This window comes from Cryptomeria japonica, chromosome 6 (assembly GCF_030272615.1).
Source record: "Cryptomeria japonica chromosome 6, Sugi_1.0, whole genome shotgun sequence".
NCBI lineage: Eukaryota > Viridiplantae > Streptophyta > Pinopsida > Cupressales > Cupressaceae > Cryptomeria > Cryptomeria japonica.
In genome coordinates this window covers 245443283-245465931 of record NC_081410.1, presented here as the reverse complement: position 1 = coordinate 245465931, position 22649 = coordinate 245443283, and the positions used below count along the sequence as shown (strand labels likewise).

The 22649-nt window shown below is 36.6% G+C and overlaps 1 protein-coding gene across 1 annotated transcript in view; it reads right to left on the bottom strand.

Moving 5' to 3' along the window:
* Positions 1-7058: 7058 nt before the first annotated feature.
* The window catches only part of LOC131876583 (uncharacterized), a 30411-nt gene continuing 14820 nt past the window's right edge, over positions 7059-22649 (bottom strand). Inside the window, exon 2 of the mRNA XM_059222022.1 lies at positions 7059-7544. Coding sequence (XP_059078005.1) covers positions 7059-7544 — 486 coding nt within the window. The remainder of the gene's footprint in view (positions 7545-22649) is intronic.

Genomic DNA, 22649 nt, shown 5'->3' with positions numbered 1-22649 from the left:
CTAGAAGTTCAAGAACATAGCCAATTAGCAATTGTCATGAGAAAAGATAACTTGTGGAGCACCTAATCACAAACCATCCAAAATGAAGATTCACAAGATCATCCAAGACGATATCCCAAAGTCTTAACACAAAATCTGATCATACTGGAATATACCATAAGAAATATCAGATTCTACTAAACAATGATCAACAAAACCAAACTACAAAACCGGATCAGAAGATCTTTCCAAACTCACCGGAATAGATCACAAGAATATGTTGACAACAACATATCCTAGCAACAACAATGACAACAACCAAATCCAACAATATTCCAACAATCTCCCCCTTTGGCATTGATGGCAACATATGAATGTGAAAAATAGTCAATACAAAGAAAGACGATATCACCAACAAACTCCCCCTAAGATCAAGATAGATAATGCAGTTTTTCACATGATCTCTCTCCCCCTTTGAAAGAAATGCCAAATATCTCCAAAATAGAAAACCAAATTCTCCCTCAAAATAGAATCATGAATCTCTCTCCCTCTGGGACACAACCAAATCAACAGACTACTCCAACACAGGATCAGTACCAACACACCAATCTGGATAAACGAAATAGACTTTGAATTCCACTAGATCGATGCAACTCAATGCATCTAGTTCTCATCAGGAGGAGTGGATACCCCTAACTTGTCTCTCAAATAGACAAATGTATCTGTAGGCAAAGGCTTAGTGAAAATACCAACAATTTGTTCGTTGTAGATACATACTCCAGCTTCACCTTCCCTTTACTGACTTGCTCTCTCAAGTAATTATATTTGAATGATATATGCTAAGTATTTGAATATTACACCAGATTCTTTGACATGTTTATAGCACTGGATTTATCACAATATATAACAATAGGCTCATCATGAATAACTTTGATATCTTTCAACATTTGCTTCATCCAAAGTATCTAAGTGCAATTACTAGCAACAATAATGTACTCATCTTTGACAGTAGATAAAGACATTGGATCTTGTTTCTTGACAGCCCATGAAACCAACATCTTGCCTAAAAAGAATGCTCCACCGGTAGTACTCTTTCGGTCATCAACATCACCAGCCCAATCTACATCAGTGTAGGCACACAACATAAAATCATCATTCTTTAGATACCATAAACCATAATCCACAACCCCCTTTAGATGTCTGAATATCCTCTTAACAGTAGTGACATGACTCTCCTTCGGATCAACTTGATATCTAGCAGCCATACATAGAGCATGCATAATGCCAGTCCTAGTCTAAGTGAGATATAACAGTCCACCAACCATAGATCTGTACAAACTCTGATTAGCTTTAGGAATTCATAATTTTTAGACAATTTACAACAAGTCACCATAGGAGTTCCAACCAGTTTGGAGTCATCTAGTCCAAACTTCTTCAGCAATTCCTTCACATACTTAGTTTGAGATATAGAGATACCTTTTCCTGTATGTGCAATCTCCAAACCTAAGAAGAATTTCATTGCACCAATCATAGACATCTCAAATTCTTTTTGCATATCACTGACAAACTTCATACTCATATCATCATCACCACAAAAAATAATGTCATTAACAAAGACTTCAACAATCGAAATGTTATCATTTTAAATCTTAAAGTATAGATTACTATCAACAGTACCTTTGATAAATCCCAATTTAATCAAGTATTTGTCTAATCTAGCATACTAGGATCTAGGAGCTTGTTTCAATCCATAAAGTGCTTTCTTCAACTTACATACCATGTATCCATCATCCGACAGTGAAAATCCATCAAGTTGCTCAATGTAAACCTCTTCCTCTAGACCACCATTCATGCAGATTTGACATCCATCTGATAAACCTTGAAATATTTATAAGAAGCATAAGCAAGTAATAGCCTAATAGCTTCAACTCTAGCAACCAGAGAAAAAGTTTCTTCATAATCAATCCCTTCTTGCTGTGAATACCCTTTGTAGACCATTTGTTAGTGAACAGATTTTGTCTTTCTTTAAATTGAATTAACTCTAAGCTCTGTTACCCCTTTGAAAGACAAAAGTTCAACTAAACAATTGGTAAGTGTGACATACATCACTTCCCTTTGAATTTTAGATAGGTACAACTCCCTCCATGAGTTATTCAGGGAATAATCTAACTAAATAAACTGATATAGTTTTACCCTGAAAGCACGTAAGGCTGCCTAATTCATTCTTTGATGAGAGGCCAGACAATATATAAAATATTTCAGGATAATTTTCTATGAAGTGCTTCACCACGAATATCAAAAGAAATCAAAGCAAAGTTTAATAACACTGATTTCAGTACTTCTTAAGAATAAACAAGAGAAACAAAGTCTGTTTTCAACTAAATATCTTCCTAAACAACACAGAAAGAAGTGCCAAATTGATAACAACATCCATCATCGGAAAGGTAATCACAGACAATTTGATTAGATTAATATTTGCAAAGAAATACCACTCCATGGATTCAAACTCAAATATTTTCCACCTTAAAATGAATATGATCTTTATATATGTATTTCATGCAACAAAGACATAACAATACACGCATAAGTTCTTTCCATGTTTGGATTCTGAAAAACTTGATCACTTCCTTCCGACCAAAATAAAACTTCTCAAAATCGTAGTATTTTTCTAACCCTTTCTCTATCTATCTTAATCTAATTTATAGTAGTCTTTAAAGAAAAGAGGAGGTCTCCCGCAAAACTCAACCTCCTCTAAAACAGTTATAAAAACCAACAGAGTATTTAGGGGACAGATGTCCCGAAGTCATTGCAAGATTATGAAAAGCATATAAAATAAAAACAAAGCATTAGCATCATGCTATGCTTCTTCTCCATCGTCATCCTCTCCTCCACTTTTCTGGGCATCGTGGGTGGTTGCAAGCTCCTGAATTATTGACTGACTTGGATTTTTCATGGCATTGATCTTGGCTTTTGCGGCTTCCTTGTCCCACCCGTGTTTCACATTTTCTCGGCATGTTTAGGTAAGTGATCATTATCAATGAATTTCATGGACTCAATTTGGATGATTTGTGTTATATCTTCGAGAGTAAAGTTGTCTTTGGCCTTAACTTTCTCCACGTGCAGCCTAAATGCCTTTACCGCGTCGTGTGTGTTCAGCCCACAAAGTCCCAGTTACCAATCATGGTCTGGGTTAACCACTTTATTGTCATTGAACAAGTTACACTGAACTTCTTGAAGCTCATAAACAGAGGCCCTGGCATAAAAAATCACAGACTTGAATGTAATTACCCGCCATGCTATAGTTTTCTTCAATACGAAAAGCTGATACTCATCAGTTACCAATTTAATTTAATTTTCTGCTAAAAACTTTGTAGCTCAGTATTCTTCTATCTTGGTGAGCATGGGTAATACATTTTCCCATTTATGCTCTTCCTTTTCCAATGGCACAATCTGATTCTGAATCTCCACAGTGAGGTTTTGCATTTCATCGCATAGCTTCCTGGAGTTTGTGATATATTTTTTACCATCTCTAATCACTCCTTCAATCCATTTCTCTATGGCCCCTATGATGCTCTTGACTCACTGAACTTGATTCATCAGTTTCTTGTTCTCTCGTGAAGTAGGGTCAAAATTTTCTGAAGCATGCGATATGGGAAGTGCTCCAAAATAGCCTATGCTATCAATGAATTGAGCTAGAATCTTGATATGCAGTTTTAGTTCTCTTTTCTCTTGTCCATCTTTTTCTGACCTGGTGAGCATCTTCTTAGCCGACACTTGGAAAAGGTGATTATCAGAGTTCCTGCTCATGTTCCTGAGATCCACTTTGGTGACCTCAAAATCCTCTGCATTTACTTCCTTATTCTCATCTTTGGGCTTATAAAAAGCAATATCAGCAACGCACCTCCCGGTCTTTTCATCAACATCCAATCTGGCAGTTGTTTTGAACTTCTTCTGTTTGGGACCCTTCTCTATGTATTTGACCACCATGTCTTGGATTGGGATGTACACTGGGATGAAGCTCCATTTCTTGCTTACTAAAGTAGTTAACCATTTGGGAGTTGTATTTGAACTAGTTGTTCCTCCAGTTACTTTAGGTGGGGGTGTCATGGCTATAGTGATTGCATGAGAATCCATAGTGTTGACATGTCACTATCAAGGTCCTCGACCTCAAAAATCTGAGTATCAAGGATCTTGTCTTTTACCTCTATGTCTTTGACTTGGTCCATTTTCCTTTGTGCAACACTTTGTGACCTTGTATATTGAGGGGCAAGAAATTTCACAGCAGGATTAGGCTCGTGCTTGGTGTGAAATGACTTCTTATTTTTACTTGCATGAATAGGCATAGAAGTGGGGTTAGAAAAATGTTTTGGGGGAATGTAGAGAAACCACATTATCTCTTGCAGGATCAATCTTGATGCCTAATTTCATTGCTCTTTTCTTATTAACCCAATCTGTGGTTCTTTCCAAGACTCTCTTTGTTCTAAGTTGTATATCATCCTCTTCTTCCACATCCCAATTAATGCAGGACATTTCGGGTTCAGCTTGGTCTAGATATCCAGGTTCAAAAAGCTCCAGATAATCCTCTTCGATCCCACTTACATCAAGTTTCACCTGCAGTGAAACTACCTGTTCCAGAACCATTCTCATATTTTCTCTTCTGAACACTTCAATCTCATCACCGCAATCTTCCCAAAAGTCCTCCAAGCGTGGGATTGGAAGATGCGGCATCAAACCAAGACTCCGTGAGAAACCTTTATTATCAAAGCCCTTCCTTTCATGATACAGTGGAAAATTGAAATTCTTCAAGTTAGCTCCTATGCTTAACGCATCTGACATTGAACTGCAAGATAAAATGCCCAATTGAATAGGAAAATGATCCTCCCATTTATCTTTGGGTTGAGATTTCTTAATTACGGTAGACAACTACCTATAGATCTTAGCAAGGACAAAACAATCAGAACAAAAGCGAGGAAGTCTGAAAGGCTCTTCTTCAAAACCACCTACCCTTATATAACAGAAACGAGGAAACTGAACAAAGAAACTACCATATATTTTCACTAATGCCTGGGCATCTTCAGACATCCTTTTAGATTTCATGTTTTTTAACTCATAACACAAGTCTCCCAGGAAAGCATTATGTACTCTCCTAAAATCCTACAATGCATTATCTTTTTGCAACATGGGGTAAAAGTCATACACAGAAACATCTCCTTCAACAAGTTGCCTAGGTATCCCCATTATTTCTTTAACACATGCCAGGCAATATGTCAAATATGAGGACATAAAGAAATTTTGCTTGAACTTCTTCACCATGCTTAGTTGTTTGCTCATGGAGTCGGCAATAAGCTCTGCCTAGTCAAGACACTTCTTTCCTTCCAACACCAGTTGTACATAACAGTAAATCCAATCATCAAAGCTATAGGCCTTAACTGAACCTCTATCTTGGTGTAATAGTAACATAACATCATGGATGTGGGGAAGCATGTGATTTTTGTTGGGATATTTAGGTAACCTGGAGCCACCCCTCTAAGGAAATTTCAATCAATGCTTTGCTATATTATTCTGGTGTCCAGTTTTATCTGCATTGAACTCAGTGACTGATTGGGCGGGAGAAAAATTTGAGAACTTATAATAAGGCAATTTGAAAATAGAAGAAATGACTTCCCTGTTAATCACGAGGAGGGTTTCACCATTATCTCTCTTGATAGTTTCAGAAATAGGATCATACCTCGCAATGCACTCCCTAACTAATTCTGGGCAAGGGATAGCAGGAGGAAAGGCTGTTGCCTCTACGAGGCCACTACTTAGAATTCCTAAACCAAAAGAACTGTCAATTCCTTTAAACACCCTTTCCTTCAAGACTTCTAAATTCTCTCCTTTCAGGTTTGTATCACTGACAATGGGTTATGTGCAAGCAAGACTGAAACTATTTCCGAAAAGGTGCAGAGTGGACTTCATAATTCATAAATAACAACCCTTATTTCCCCCAACAAATTTTATTACGAGACAAAAAAATAGCTAAAAATCACTGGAGAAGATAGGAATCAAAACTCACCTTGACAGTTGAAACCAATGGAATGATTACCAGCAGACAAACCTTCTATCAAACACTCTGCAGCAATGAAGAACAAGTTTCAGAAATTAATCACTTCATACCTTATAGAAAATGAAGTGATAAAATCTCATTTGGTGCATTAATTTTGGTCGTCAACTCAAATGTGTTGAGCATTGGGATTTGACATCACGCGTGTGTATTGAATGCATGGCAACGTTTTTGGGATAACCGCCAATTCCCAAAAATGATTACTTGCCTTCAAAAATTGGCTAGTTGACGTCACCTGAGATATGGTTCAATCTTCATCATACTTAGCAATTAATGTGCCATCATGTCGTTTAGTCCATGGGACCCACCTGATTTGAACATGCATGAACAATTTGAATTGACTTCATGAGGGTTCAGGTAGTTCAAAGCGTACGCTGTGCCAAGGAAATTTTACTTTGAAAAGATTAACTTTTGTTAACTGTCGCTGACCTTTTAAACTTTATCGAACATGTTGAACATCACTGAACTATTTGAACTAGGTTCAAACGGTTCACGGTCTAGAGAAAGAGGATATGAAACATCATCTACAACCGTGAAATAGAACTGCTGCAAAAAACTTGAGTGAACGTTAGTCTGGAAACATTTTAGACACAACTTAGAACCTACGCTACCTAAATGAACATTAAGAACTCCTTTCAAAATGGTTCAAGGGGTTCATGAGGTTTAAACAAACCATTGAAACTTGGTGCTTCGGATTAAGAGACGAATTACAAGAGGATTAAGGATTGAACCAAGGAATTTTTAACAAGATAAAGACTCAAATAAAATTTTGTAGGGCGACTTACTCTTTTTATGAGGGATGAATGGCATGATAATATTGGCTCTAACTGGGGATTGTATTTTGTGAAAAATGCAAAGAATTCTAAATCTTTGGTTTCGCATAACAAAAATAGAAAGGGGACAAAAAGGACACACACCAAAAAGGCACAAAACAAACAACTAACCTACTCTGTATGTGAACTCTTGGTCACAGATTTCAAAGTTTATAAAGCTTCAAGTCTTGCCCATTATAGGTATAGGGCATAACCATTCCATCAGAATAATTTAGTCTGAATGCATTCGGTCTTGCTACTTCATGGATCTTGAACGAACCTTTCCACAATGAATCAAATTTTCCATGGGCACCCTTTGGTTCCCTTCTTTTGTCCCACAACAATACTTCATCTCCTTTTAGGAACCCTCTTGGTCGAGCTCTCATATCGAAGATTTTCTTCACCCTGTTATGATGGTTAGTAATTCTATCCACTAACATCTCTCTTTCCTCTTCCAACTTCATAAAATACATGAATCTCTTCTCCAGAGCATTTTGGAAGAAGGAGTCCTCAATTACAGTTTGAAGTCTCACCACTGCCAATTCCAGAGGTAAAGAAACCTTTGTGCCAATCCCATACACCAGTTCATAAGGTGCCATTCCAATTGCTCTTTTAGGAGTAATTCTATCCACCCATAAGGCTTCATATACCTTTTTATGCCAGTTTCAGGCATTATCATCAACTAACTTCTTCATGATGGCTACCAGGTTCTTGTTGCTTGATTCTGCTAACCCATTACCTTGTAGAAAGTAATCGAAGGAATGTGAAAGAGTAATTTGATGTTCATAACAGAACATAGTCAACTCTTCAGAGGAGAAATATGATGCATTATCTGCGACAATCTTCTGAGGGACCCCAAAACGGACTAAAATGCAATCTTCGAGAAAATTACATACAACCTCTGAGTTCGCCTTCTTAGTGGGGACAACCTTTACCCACTTAATAAAATAATCTATTGCTATTAGAATATACGTATGGCCAGCACTGGAATGAGGATTTATTGGACCAATGAAATCAATACCCCATTGTTTGAAAGGTTCATCCACTACCACAAGCCTTAAAGGTAGAGCAGCTAAATGTGGTTTTCGAGAAAAGAGTTGACATTTTTCACATCCCTTAACATAAGTATATGCATCACGAAACATACCAGGCCAATAAAAATAGTTTCTTAAAATCTTAAAAGAGGTTACCAAGGATGAGAAATGTCCACCGCAGGCTTCATCATGATAAACTTCCAGAAGCTTTCGTTGTTGAGGCTTATCTACACATCTCAAATAGGTACCATCCAAGCCTTTTTTGTACAAAACATCTTGCCAAATAACATACTTAGCTTCTTTCAATTTGAGATTCCTTTGTTCTTTAGTTGACAAATGACTTAGGCAACTACCATAGGTCAAATAATAAGCTACAACAAAAAACCATGTATCTTGCAACCCAACAAATAGAGTTAATGGTAGCTCTTTTTCTGTCTCTATCTTATTTTCTGCTATTAATTTTCATAAGCCCTGTCCTTTAACTATCTTTGTAGGATGAATATCTAGATCATATTCCTGAATTTTGGTTACCCATGTCGCTCTTTTATTAAGTCCAACTTCCTATTGAGTTAGAATACTTTTCACTACAGAATATGGAACAAACACCATAGAGTGAGAGTGCATAATATAATACCTGAATTGTTTAATTGCTTTAACCACGACAAAGGCTTGTTTTTATGAGAGTGAATACTTAAGTTCACATTTCTTAAGAGGGACACTCATGAATGCTATAGGTGCTTCAGTCCCAGATTCATCTTCCTGTAATAATATTCCCGACATTGTATGTTCTGAGGCATAATAGTATATGACAAAATTCTTTTTAAATCTGGGTTGATGAGGGTTGGCGCATTGGAAATTGAGCTCTTGATCTTTTCAAATGTTTTTTTGGCCTCAATAGTCCATTTAAAAGGACACTTCTCACTCAACAAGCTGATGATGTGCTTAGTAGTTTCTGCAAATTTGGGTACAAACCATGTCAAGAAGTTTACCTAACCGAAAAATGACCTTACTCCACTCTGGTTTGAAGGCAAGCTGAGGTGTTGGATTGCATTGAATCTTTCTGGATCAATCTTGACACCTTTTGAATTGATGTGCCCCAATAATTTTCCCTCAGTTACACAAAAAACTGACTTTTTTGGATTCAAGGAGATACCATGTTCTCGACAATGTTGTAGAACTGCCCTTGGATCTTTGGGATGTTTTTTCCTATCTTTAGAAAACACATTCAAGTCATCTAGGTAAACAACAATAATTTTGTCATGGAAATCCCAAAAAAAAGAATCCATGGCCCTCTGAAAATTTGCTCCGGCATTAATCAAACCAAAAGGCATACGATTATATGCAAACGTTCCCCAAGGGGTGATGAATGTTGTCTTGTGTTTTTCATTTTCTACAACACTAATTTGATTGTAGCCAGAAAAACCATCTAACATTGACATCATTTCCAATCCGGCTATTGTCTGCAATATATAGTCCATATTGGGTAAAGCATAGTTATCCTTTAGACTTTCCTGGTTCAGATTGCGAAAATCTACACAAATCCGAATTTCCCCATTTTTCTTCATCACAGGTACTATATTGGCCACCCAAGTGGAGTGATGAATTGGATATATAATCCCAGCTTTAAGCATTTTATTTACCTCCTTGAAAATTGCTTCTGCCATCATGGGATTGAAATTTATCAGTTTTTGCCTAAAAGGAGAAACACCAGGCTTCAACAGAATTTGATGTTGAAACTGACCATTCCTAAATTACTTCAAATCATCATAAGACCAAGCGAACACATCAATGTATTCTTGCAATAACTCATTGAGCATTCGTTTCTCCTCAGAAGAATAACATTTGCCGATTGTTACCATTTTGGGGTTAGATTCATCACCCAGATTGATCTTTTCACAACCCACCTTACTGTCATTATCAAGAACTTTCTTGCCAGTGAACACATCATTATGGGTGAAAAACCTCTCTAGAGTCACCAAACCTTTCGGGATTTTGTTTCCCTTAAGATGAATGAAACTCTTATCAGAATCAATACTAGGATTTGGGCAAAATTGTTTACACATATCTTCAGAACCCTCAAAATATGATTGGACAAAGGAACGGGTACACTCCATGAAATCTTTAATCTGAGCATCTGTATCAAATACTTGCCAATGGTTCACATTGTCAGGGACACTAGGCCTATAAATCATTTCAATCCTATAAGAATTGTTCTTAAAGTCTGGGTGTGGTAACAAAAGAGAAGCGGAAACGACCAATGAATCTGCCCTAATGTTTTGCTCTCTTGGTATAGCTTCAATTGAGAAAGCATCAAAAAACTCTATCTCATCCCAAACTCTGTTTCTATAATGTTTTAGTCTATCATTTTTAACAGAATAAACATTTCTTACCTGTTTAACAATCAACTCTGCATCACCTTTTACCCTAAGCAATTTTATGCCCTTATATTTGGCTTCATTCAACCCTAAAAGTAATGCCTCATATTCCGCAGTGTTATTTGTATTCTTGAAATCTAATTTAAAGGAAAAAGGGAAAACATTACCGTTAGGGGAAAGCACAACTATGCCTGCTCCTGAACCAGAGTTGGAATAGCTTCCATCAAATTCCATTTGCCACAATTCCTCTTGTTTATCAACTGCTTCTTCTAATTCTTCTTTATCAAGTGCAAGAATGAGATAATTTCCAAATTCACACTCTTGGAACAAAATTTGAGCATTGGGATTATCAAAAGGAAAGACTGTATATTTATTTTTCGAAAAAGACACTAAGATTTTGAGAAGTTTTATTTTGGTCGAAAGGAATTGATCAATTTTTTCAGAATCTGAACATGGAAAGAACTTATGCGTGTATTGTTATGTCTTTGTTGCATGAAATACATATATAAAGATCATATGCATTTTGAGGTGGAAAATATTTAAGTTTGAATCCGTGGAGTGGTATTTCTTTGCAAATATTAATTGAATCAAAATGTCTATGATTACCTTTCTGATGATGGATGTTGTTATCAATCTGGTGCTTCTTTTTGTGTTGTTCGGAAAGATATTTAGTTGAAAAGAGACTTTGTTTCTCTTGTTTATTCTTAAGAAGTATTGAAATCAATGTTATTAAACTTTGCTTTGATTTCTTTTGATATTCGTGGTGAAGCACTTCGTAGAAAATTATCTTAAAATATTTTATATATTGTCTGGCCTCTCATCAAAGAATGAAGTAGGCAGCCTTACGTTCTTTCAGGTTAAAAGCATATTAGTTTATTTAGTTAGATTATTCTTTGAATAACTCATGGAGGGAGTTGTACCTATCTAAAATTCAGAAGGAAGTGATGTATGTCACACTTACCTAGTTGTTTAGTTGAAAAGTTGATCTAGCATTAATCAAACCAAAAGGCATATGATTATATGCAAACGTTCCCCAAGGGGTGATGAATGTTGTCTTGTGTTGTTCATTTTCTGCAACACTAATTTGATTGTAGCTAGAAAAACCACTAACATTGACATCATTTCCAATCCAGCTACTATCTGCAATATATAGTCCATATTGGGTAAAGCATAGTTATCCTTAAGACTTGCCTGGTTCAGATTGCGAAAATCTACACAAATCCCAATTTCCCCATTTTGCTTCCTCATAGGTACTCTATTGGCCACCCAAGTGGAGTGATGAATTGGATATATAATCCTAGCTTTAAGCATTTTATCTACCTCCTTGAAAATTGCTTCTGCCATCATGGGATTGAAATTTCTCATTTTTTGCCTAAAAGGAGAAACACTAGACTTCAACAGAATTTGATGTTGAAACTGACCATCCGCTTCTCTCTTGTTACCACACCAAGACTTTAAGAATGATTATTATAGGATTGAAATGATTTATAGGCCTAGTGTCCCTGACAATGTGAACCATTGGCAAGTATTTGATACAGATGCTCAGATTAAAGATTTCATGGAGTGTACCCGTTCCTTTGTCCAATCATATTTTGAGGGTTTTGAAGATATGTGTAAAGAATTTTGCCCAAATCCTGGTATTGATTCTGATAAGAGTTTCATTCAGCTTAAGGGAAACAAAATCCTGAAAGGTTTGGTGACTCTAGAGAGGTTTTTCACCCGTAATGATGTGTTCACTGGAAAGAAAGTTCTTGATAATGACAGTAAGGTGGGTTGTGAAAAGATCAATCTGGGTGATGAATCTAACCCCAAAATGGTAACAATCGGCAAATGTTCTTCTTCTGAGGAGAAAGGAATTCTCAATGAGTTATTGCAAGAATACATTGATTGGTCTGATGATGATTTGAAGGAATTTAGGAATGGTCAGTTTCAACATCAAATTCTATTGAAGCCCGGTGTTTCTCCTTTTAGGCAAAAATTGAGAAGTTTCAATCCCATGATGGCAGAAGCAATTTTCAAGGAGGTAGATAAAATGCTTAAAGATGGGATTATATATCCAATTCATCACTCCACTTGGGTGGCCAATATAGTACCTATGAGGAAGAAAAATGGGGAAATTTGGATTTGTGTAGATTTTCGCAATATGAACCAGGCAAGTCTTAAGGATAACTATGCTTTACCCAATATGGACTATATATTGCAGACAATAGCTAGATTGGAAATGATGTCAATGTTAGATGGTTTTTCTGGCTACAATCAAATTAGTGTTGCAGAAAATGAACAGCACAAGACAACATTCATCACCCCTTGGGGAACGTTTCCATATAATCGTATGCCTTTTGGTTTGATTAATGCCGAAGCAAGTTTTCAGAGGGCCATGGATTCTTATTTTAGGGATTTTCATGACAAATTATTTTTGTTTACCTAGATGACTTGACCATTTTTTCTAAAGAGGAGAAAAATTATCTCAAAGATCTGAGGGCAGTTCTACAACGTTGTCGAGAACATGGTATCTCCTTGAATCCAAAAAAGTCAGTTTTTTGTGTAACTAAGGGCAAATTATTGGGGCACATCATTTCAAAAGAAGGTGTCAAGATTGATCCAGAAAGAGTCAATGCAATCCAACACCTCAGCTTGCCTTCAAACCAAACTAGAGTAAGGTCATTTTTCGATCAGGTAAACTTCTTGAGAAGGTTTGTACCCGAATTTGCAGAAACTATTAAGCACATCATCAACTTGTTGAGTAATGATTGTTTTTTGAACTTTTGTCTTTTAAGTAAATCCTCTGCATTTACTTCCTTATTCTCATCTTTGGGCTTATAAGAAGAAATTTCAGCAACCCACCTCCTGGTCTTTTCATCACCATCCAATCTGGCAGTTGTTTTGAACTTCTTCTGTTTGGGACCCTTCTCCATGTATTTGACCACCATGTCTTTGATTGGGATGGACACTGGGATGAAGCTCTGTTTCTTGCTTACTGAAGTAGTTAACCATTTAGGAGTTGTATTTGAACTAGTTGCTCCTCCAGTTACTTTAGGTGGGGGTGTCATGGCTATAGTGATTGCATGAGAATCCATAGTGTTGACAATGTCACTATCAAGGTCCTCAACCTCAAAAATATGAGTATCAAGGATCTTGTCTTTTACCTCTATGTCTTTGACCTGATCCATTTTCCTCTGTGCAACACTCCATGACCTTGTATATCGAGGGGCAAGAAAGTTCAAAGCAGGATTAGGCTCATGCTTGGTGTGAGATGACTTCTTATTTTTACCTGCATGAACATGCATAGAAGTGGGTTTAGAAAAATGTTTTGGGGAACGTAAAGAAACCACATTATCTCTTATAGGATCAATCTTGATGCCTAATTTCATTTCTCTTTTTTTATTAACCTAATCTGCAGTTCTTTCCAAGACTCTCTTTGTTCTAAGTTGTATATCATCCTCTTCTTCCACATCCCAATTAATGCAGGACGTTTCGGGTTTAGCTTGGTCTAGATATCTAGGTTCAAAAAGCTCCAGATAATCCTCTTCACTCCCACTTACATCAAGTTTCACCTGCAATGAAACTACCTGTTCCAGAACCATTCTCATATTTTCTCTTTTGAACACTTCAAGCTCATCATCGCAATCTTCCCAAAAGTCCTCGAAGTGTGGGATTGGAAGATGCGGCATCAAACCAAGACTCCATGAGAAACCTTTATTATCAAAGCCCTTCCTTTCATGATACAGTGGAAAATTGAAATTCTTCAAGTCAGATCCTATGCTCAATGCATCTGACATTGAACTGCAAGATAAAATACCTAATTGAATAGGAAAATGATCCTCCCATTTATCTTTGGGCTGAGCTTTCTTAATTATGGTAGACAACTACTTGCAGATCTTAGCAAGGACAAAACAATCAGAACAAAAGTGAGGAAGTCTGAAGGCTCTTCTTCAAAACCACCTACCCTTATATAACAAAAATGAGGAAACAGAACAAAGAAACTACCATATCTTTTCACTAATGTCTGGGCATCTTCAGACATTTTTTTAGATTTCATGTTTTTTAACTCATAACACAAGTCTCTTAGGAAAGCATTATGTACTCTCCTAAAATCCTGCAATGCATTATCTTTTTGCAACATGGGGTAAAAGTCATACACAGAAACATCTCCTTTAGCAAGTTGCCTAGGTATCCCCATTATTTCTTTAACACATGCCAGACAATATATCAAATACGAGGACATAAATAAATTTTGGTTGAACTTCTTCGCCATGCTTAGTTGTTCCCTCATGGAATCGGCAATAAGCTGTGCCCAGTCAAGATACTGCTTTCCTTCCAACACCAGTTGCACATAACAGTAAATCCAATCATCAAAGTTGTAGGCCTCAGCTAAACCTCTAACTCGGTGCAACAGTAACATAACATCATGGATGTGGAGAAGCATGTGATTTTTGTTGGGATATTTAGGTAACCTGGAGCCACCCCTCTGAGGAACTTTCAACCAATGCTTTGCTATATTATTCCGGTCTCCAGTTTTATCTGCATTGAACTTAATGACTGATTGGGCGGGAGAAAAAAATTGAGAGCTTATAATCAGGCAATTTGAAAATATAAGAAATGACTTCCCTGTTAATCGCGAGGAGGGTTTCACCATTATCTCTCTTGATAGTTTCAGAAATAGGATCATACCTTGCAATGCACTCCCTAACTAATTCTGGGAAAGGGATAGTAGGAGGAAAGGCTGCCACCTCTACGAGGCCACTACTTAGAATTTCTAAACTAAAAGAACCGTCAATTCCTTTAAACACCCTTTCCTTCAAGACTTCTAAATTCTCTGCTTTCAGGTCTGTATCACTGACAATGGGTTTTGTGCAAGCAAGAATAAAAATATTTTCGAAAAGGTGCAGAGTGGACTTCATAATTCATAAATAACAACCCTTATTTCCCCCAGCAAATTTTATAACAAGAGAGAAAAACGCCCAAAACTTAAGGGTTGGGAGGCCATCAAAATGCCCAAAACTTAAACTTAAAGATACTACCATAAAGTCTTTCTTTGGAATTGGCAAAGTTTCTGGTCCATCAACTTCTACAGTTGCAGAAGCCATTCACAGTAGCTCACCACCACCACAAGGTGGGATTGTCATTGAGTTAAATGCATCAAATGAGGATGAAAATACTGACACGAAAGAAGATGTTCTAAGGGATAAACACAATGAGATAATTCAATCGGATGCAAATGCTAGTACTGAAGATGATGTTGGTAGGAAGAAAAGAAAAAGGAAAGTAAAACTAGGGCGAGAGTGGGAGATGACAAGGAGTTTTAAGATTTATTGGGTAGCAAAATACCCATTCATTGAACCAGTCCCAAACAATGATGAACAACCAACATAATGCAGGTGTAAGATTTATAGCTAGAAAACTAAAAGAGAGAAGAAGATGCAGCTAAAGCTTGACACCATAGAAAAGCATATTGGTAAGGTTTATGAAAAACAGATCATAGACAGAAAGGAAACACCAGTAGTAAGATGGAAATCAAAGGAATAATGTCTTCATGTTAAGTATGTCACGGAATATGAAGAGCATAACCACAAAATGACATTGATTGGTAATAGTGGATTTGGAAATACAATCAAGGCTGGGCTTGAACATGCATCGAAAGATGCAAACCTGACAAAGACTATTCAGATGAGTGTTATTTTTCATATTCTCTCGAGAGGGCGTCCTATGAAAGATTTCCTAGAATTTAGTAATTTATTATCTTTTTTGAATGTTCCTCACTATCCTATGTCACATTGGTCAATAAACGCTGGATGGGAAATGGCAAACTGTCTCGCTGAGGTGGAAAAGAAAAATTTACAAGAGAGTGTAAAAGAGTCAAATTTCATTTCATTATCCATAGATGAAGTTACTGGGGTAGATAACACTGCTTGGGTTTGTATGCATGTGTATACTGTAAAAGAACACGTCTGTCGAGATCATCTACTCTATTTTCGTAAAATGAGGGGCAATTCAACAACAAAAAATTTATATTTGGAAGTTAAGAAAGCTTTGAATGAAATTGTTGGTATGGATGACTTGACAATTGCCAAGAAGTTGATGTGTGTTGGAGCTACAGTAATGCAAGGTCAAAGGACCAGTCTTTGCGCAAGATTATAAACTAGTATTGTACCATACATGGTTGGCATTCACTACATGGCCCATCGAATGAATTTAGCATATAGAATTGTAAGCAATTTCCCTATAGTGTCAAAAGTTGAAGATCTGGTCCATGAGCTCCACTCATACTTCTGCCGAAGTCCTAAACGTTTTGCAAAATTTTAGATTTTTGTTGAGGGAGTAACAGCAGGAAACAAGCTTCTCAGGGATGTTCAGACCAGATGGATCTCCTTGCATGGACCAGCGGAATGAGTTCTAACAGAATATCAATCCTTGATCAAACTAATGTATGAGCAACACCTCACAGTAGACAAAGCTTCTGATCTCTTACATAAGTTAAGTGATATAGAGACTTTGTTAATTTTAGCTAGTCTTCTCCCCATGCACGATTCAATGAACAAACTTGTTAAGAAAGCCCAAGACAGAAATATGTATATCAATGAGTATAGCACTCTACGTAAAATGACATGCTTGAGCCTGGATGGTCTATATTCAGATCTAACAGGGTGAAGCCCAAATTTTTTTAGGTGGCAGATAATTACAAATTTGAATCGTTATATGTCTTTGTAAAGGATTTCAGATACCAATGCACCAATCTAAGACGGGAAAGCGAGGCAAAGCACTACCAGTTAAAAAGGAATATTTTGACAGGATTGTTAAATCTGTTAGTGATATTTTGAAGTCTATTGCATATGAAATTTCAACTGAGATTCATGAAAGATTCCCTTGAGAAGAAATACTTGAAGTCGTGGGTTGTGTGTATCCTCAATTTTGGCATTCAATTGGAGATAATCCAAATGACGCAAATGTCTTTCATAAAAAACTAGAGGAATTGATATTGACATTTTCAAAAGATGCATATTGCAATGGACAACCAATAGAAGGAATTTTAAATTCAGATCATATTAAAAAATAATGTAAATGTTTTGCATTGCCTATGAAACAACAGTCGGTTGACAAAGAGAATCCATTTGAACCTAGATCAATCACAAGGCTTTGGATAGATCAAAGTGAAGCATTGCATATTGCAATACCAAAATATTTGAAACTTTCTAATTTATGTCAAACAATGATATTTTGGTCGGTGGAAGATGAGAGAGTTTTTAGTGCATTAGGGCTTTTGAAATCAAAGATCAGAAACAAATTGGACAAAAATTTGGAAACTTGCTTGAGGTTGTTTGTAACTCAGTATAATGTTAGAGATTTTCCATATGATAGGGCACTGGCAATCTGGAATTCCATGCGTGAAAGATGAGGGTTGTGCAACACTTTAAAAGTTGGTGGTGCTACTACTAGTGCTAGTGCTGAGACAAATGATGGATCACAGACTCAAAGTCAGCATGATGACGAAGAAATTTTTGAATACCTAACTCAAAATGGAGATGAACCTGTTAGTACTAGTCAATTTCTGGATCTTGAATCCATTTGGGATATAGAAGCCTCAGACTGAGTCACTGAAGTGAATTAGCAGTTAGTTTATAGGTATTTATACTTATACTAAAGTTCTTGAGTCATATTACAATTTCAATTTGCAATACTATAGTTGTCATTGATGAATTTTGATATTGTATTCCTTGAATTTGTCAATCATAATGGATACTTATTTCATATTTTTAATTGTGAATTTGAATTATTAGTAAACAATTAGAATTTATTTTCTGAATTATTAGTAAACAATTGAATTATTAGTAAATTGGTTCCACATTATGTTGAACATGAAATGCAACAATTTGTGTCACAAGATCCATAAAATTATTCATATTGCATACCTGTTAGAACATTTCTACTGTTCTACATTAAATGCTTAGCATGATGTTAATGGCGATCAGGGTTTTGTGTTTTTTTTTTGTCTTAGTTGGCTAGTAAACTGAAGTTGTCATGCATTGAAAATATGAGTTATCCTCTCTTTATTTGTCCATGTCAACATCAAGTGTGGTCAAATGGCTGGTCAGACAATGAGACATGTTTAATGTTTCATCTCTAACTCGCAGATAAATTTCATGTTTAACAATTTAAGTGACGAGTTAGCGAGTGTTGGTTTGGGTTTAAATCGTGAGGTCTCTAGTTTTTTGGGTGTTAGCATTTTATGTTAGTGAGTTGGATATTGTTAATGAAATTGCTTTGGTCATGAGGTCTCTAATTGGTTTGCTGCCATGCATTATAGCAGCAAGAGTTAGCGAGTAAGTCATTAATGGTCTATGTGCCACTGCTCGCGCCTGTTTATGAAGGCAATTAACATAAAACATCGATTTTTGTTGGTACTCGCTGGGTCGCTGCGATCAAGAGATAAATAGTTTTGATATTTTATGGTTATTGCTAGCTCGCAAGTCCTTTATCATCAAGTCAGTTTAAGTCGTGAGCTTGCGAGTTCTGGGAGATTTTAGTTGTCACTACCTCGCAAGATGTTTTGCACTTGACCATTTTATGTTGCGAGGTTGCGACTGGGTGTGATTTTATGTTATCGCAAGGTCGCGAGGTGTTCGCGGTTAAGTCATTTTAATTTGTGATCATGCGATGTGGTTGGTATCGCAGCTTAGTTGGTTTTGTCTCTTGCTCACAAGTTTTGAAGTTGTTTATCATTTTATGTTGCGATCTGGTGACAGGTAAGTTTTGGTCTGATGTTGTGGTCATCGCATGCTCGTGGGTTTATAAGTCTTAAATCAAAAAGTGTTGCAAGCATGTGATGGTGGTTAAGTGTCTTGTTGTCGCGGGATTGCAAGGCTTTAAGTCAAGTTAAGTTTCGAGTTGCGAGCTTGTGATGAAATAAGTTGTTTTGTTAGATTTGCAGTGGTCACCAGCTCGCAGGTAAAGAAAGAATATTACAAATGTTGTTGCAATGTTGCGATTGAAGGGCATGATGAAGATTAATGGTTGTCACTCACTCAAGAGATTCTTTGAGGATTCATAAAAGGGGTTGCGAGCTTGCGATTAAGAGGATTTGGTAGCATTGTCGCTAACTTGTTGGTTACTTTCCAAATTGTTATAACCGGTTGCGAGTGTGCGATTAAAGATGGGGATTGACATGTGGACTTGTTTGCTAGGGTTCTGTAAAAGTTTTGAATGGCAATCGCCAATCAAATAGAAGGGCATGATTTCAAATTTCACTCGAGTACTTCAGCTTTGAATTAATGCCACAGTTTCTAGTTCATGCAAGTGTGGCAATTAATGAGACTTGATAGAAGTGACGACGCCCAAATACCATAAATTGCATGATCGAGCCGAGATTTTGTATAATTGCATTAATGCATTCTATCTTCGAGGGATTTAAATATGGTAAAGTTAATTGTGCTAGATGTGTATGTTGATGTGGTTTTCATCAAATATTTGGCCAAACGCTATTGCCTAGTATCTAGGGTAATCAGAAGAAAGAACCAGTCTGCCCCAGTTTCAATTAATAGAGCTAGCTTTGTTGAATCTTTCCAGATTACTGGTGCTGCATGTACAGATATAGATTTGGAGCAGATTGTAGAGGATTATGAAAAATACAAAGGTGTTATCAAGAAGCATGTAATGCCTAGATACATGCCTAGGGTGAATAGGAAACCGGTTATAATTCCAGATAGTATCAAACCACCATTTGACATCACACCTTTCCACCATTATATGCATTGCACAATCTATGGATTATGTAGAGTGTTGGGTTTTGATGGAGATTCAATAGTGTCAGCTGAATTACTGATGATGGCTATGGACATTCAACACCCAAATGTTAACAAAGATTACGATTATGTGGGCTATGTGGTTGAACACATTCATAATGCTCTAGTTGAAACTAAGAGTGGTGCACCCAGCCCTACATTCAAGCATTATTCATTGCTAATGCATTTAATATTGTTCTATAATGTTGAGTTCATGGATAAAGAATTAGAGATTTTCAAAGAAGAATTGGGTGTCTTAATGCCAATACAAAGATGGACCCAGGTTTGGGACAGTAGTTCTCCCCATTCTTCTTTCCTTTTCTTTGAAAATTGGATTGCGTTGCCAATTATGGAAATGCTAAGAATAAATAGGGAACGATTGTCAATTAATGTTAGGAGAGTTTTGAGACCTTACCAATATGTTCCAAACTGGTCCATTTCACATAACTGGGGGGACTTTTTCTTTTTTGATAACTTTACTGTGATCAGAGTCTATGGGTGTCCTTAGCCTCCCCATATTTTACCAAAATTTGTTCTAATTAGGATTTCTTTTATGAAGTTTAATTGGCAATTGACCCTAGTTGATAAAGAATACCTTGAAAAACACAGGAAGGGTTCTCTTCTTCCTAGGCTTTGGGTTGTGTCTGATTTTACCATTGGTAGGAGTTCCTTTGATGAAGTAAACAATTTCCTTAAACAATATAGGTTGGTTAATGTTGTGTCTAGATTCTATGATCCTAAACAATTTATTAAATGTGCATTGCCAAAAATGACACCTTGGGCCACAATAAAGGACCATGGACCATTGGATGATGAAGATGTGGTTATAAATTTGCCGAGAAAAGAGGAAGTACAAGGAAGGAGAAGACAATGGAAAAAATTGATGAGAGTTGAAGCAGAATTGAAGGTTGTTGACCCTAGTTTCTCAGGTTTTTGCCCTGATAACCCGGACCTGGAGAGGATTAACAAAATGTTGAGTTTATATGAAACTCTGATGGAACAAATGCCTCAAATTCCAGAAGTGGCTGCTCAAAAGTAAGACCCCCAAGATGGACATTCTTCACATGGCAAGAGGCCACTTAGTGTGTCTGCCGATGATGTAGAGAGTGGGGATGAAGTTTAATCTACCTGAGTGCCAACTACAAAGAAACAAAAAACCAAAGAGGTCAGTACAATTCTGAGGAGAGACCCTACTAGAGGAATTGTTATAGAACAAGGACACTACTTTCATCAAATAAGGACACATCTCAGAGAAGCAGGGGAGAATGAAGAACAAGGAAAAACAAATGAAGCCCTTGCTCAAGGCTTTGATGAGCGTGTGATGTTGTCAAATGAGTTCATGAAAGATGATGACTTTATTAAGTCAGATGAATTTAAAAGTTTTTTGACAAGGTTGAAACAAAATCAATTAAGACAAAATATGATCATAGAGGAAGGAAATGTAGAAAAGAAAGAGGAGATCATCAAGGCACTGCAGGAATATGATCCTGGCAAGGAGCAAATATCTGTGGAACAGGAAAGACAATTGATTAAGAGTACTGGTATGATTATGATGCCTGACTGGGATATCCTGTCTATTTTTATTATTGATCAAATTAGGAAGCAAGAGGACCCAATGTTTAAAACTGAATTTGAAATTGGAGATGTAATAAGAGGATCAAGATTTAATCCTAAGTCAAAGACACTTGCTGCTTGGTCTTTGGCCCCTTCCACTCAAAATCCCCACCTTCTAAATATCTAAGTAGAAAAGAAAGCTGACAGAATGATTTGGAATTTGCAGAACACAACTGACACGAAGATTGCCTCATTTTTTTCTCAAGTTTCTTTCATGAATTTATCAAAAACAGAGGATTTGTCAAGAAGATACACAGAAACATATAGCCAATTGATTGCATTATCTAAAAAATATGAAGAGATGCTGATGAAGAAGGGTGCTCTGGAGGAAGAGTTAGTGGAGTTGAAAGAAAAAATTGCAAATGAGCCCCCTCCAATACAGATTAAAGAACAAGTACAAGAAATATCAGCTGATGTGACAACAAAAATGGAGGAATACACAGAGAAAATTGAAAAGCTTAAAAAGGAAAAAAATGTCAAGGCTATCTCTATTGTGTCAGAAATTTTGAAACACAGGATTAATGTATTGAAAGGAAAATTGATGGTAGTGCATGATTTGCACATTTCTTTGAAAGAGGCAAGTAAAACATCCTTTAAGGTTGTCGCTTTTCTTGGACCTTTGTTCAATGTTTGGTCAGGAAGAAGCAGATTAATGGATAAGCTAGATACTACAATGATGTATAGTGACGAGTTCCCTCCCAAGATCAGTGACACTAAAGACATGGTGGAGGTAATGAATGCAGCTTATGCATTTTTCACAGGGAAGGATGTGCTTATAAATGAAAAATTGCAGACATTTAGGGAAGGTTATAGTAAATTGGTGCCTTCAATTTATGGTAGTAATGGAGATTTGAAATCATTTTTTGATTGGACCGAATTTGATTTGATTCCAGAGGAAGAAGAAATAATCAAGCATATAGATGAATAGTTTATGTTGATTTCCTTAATGGTATGCT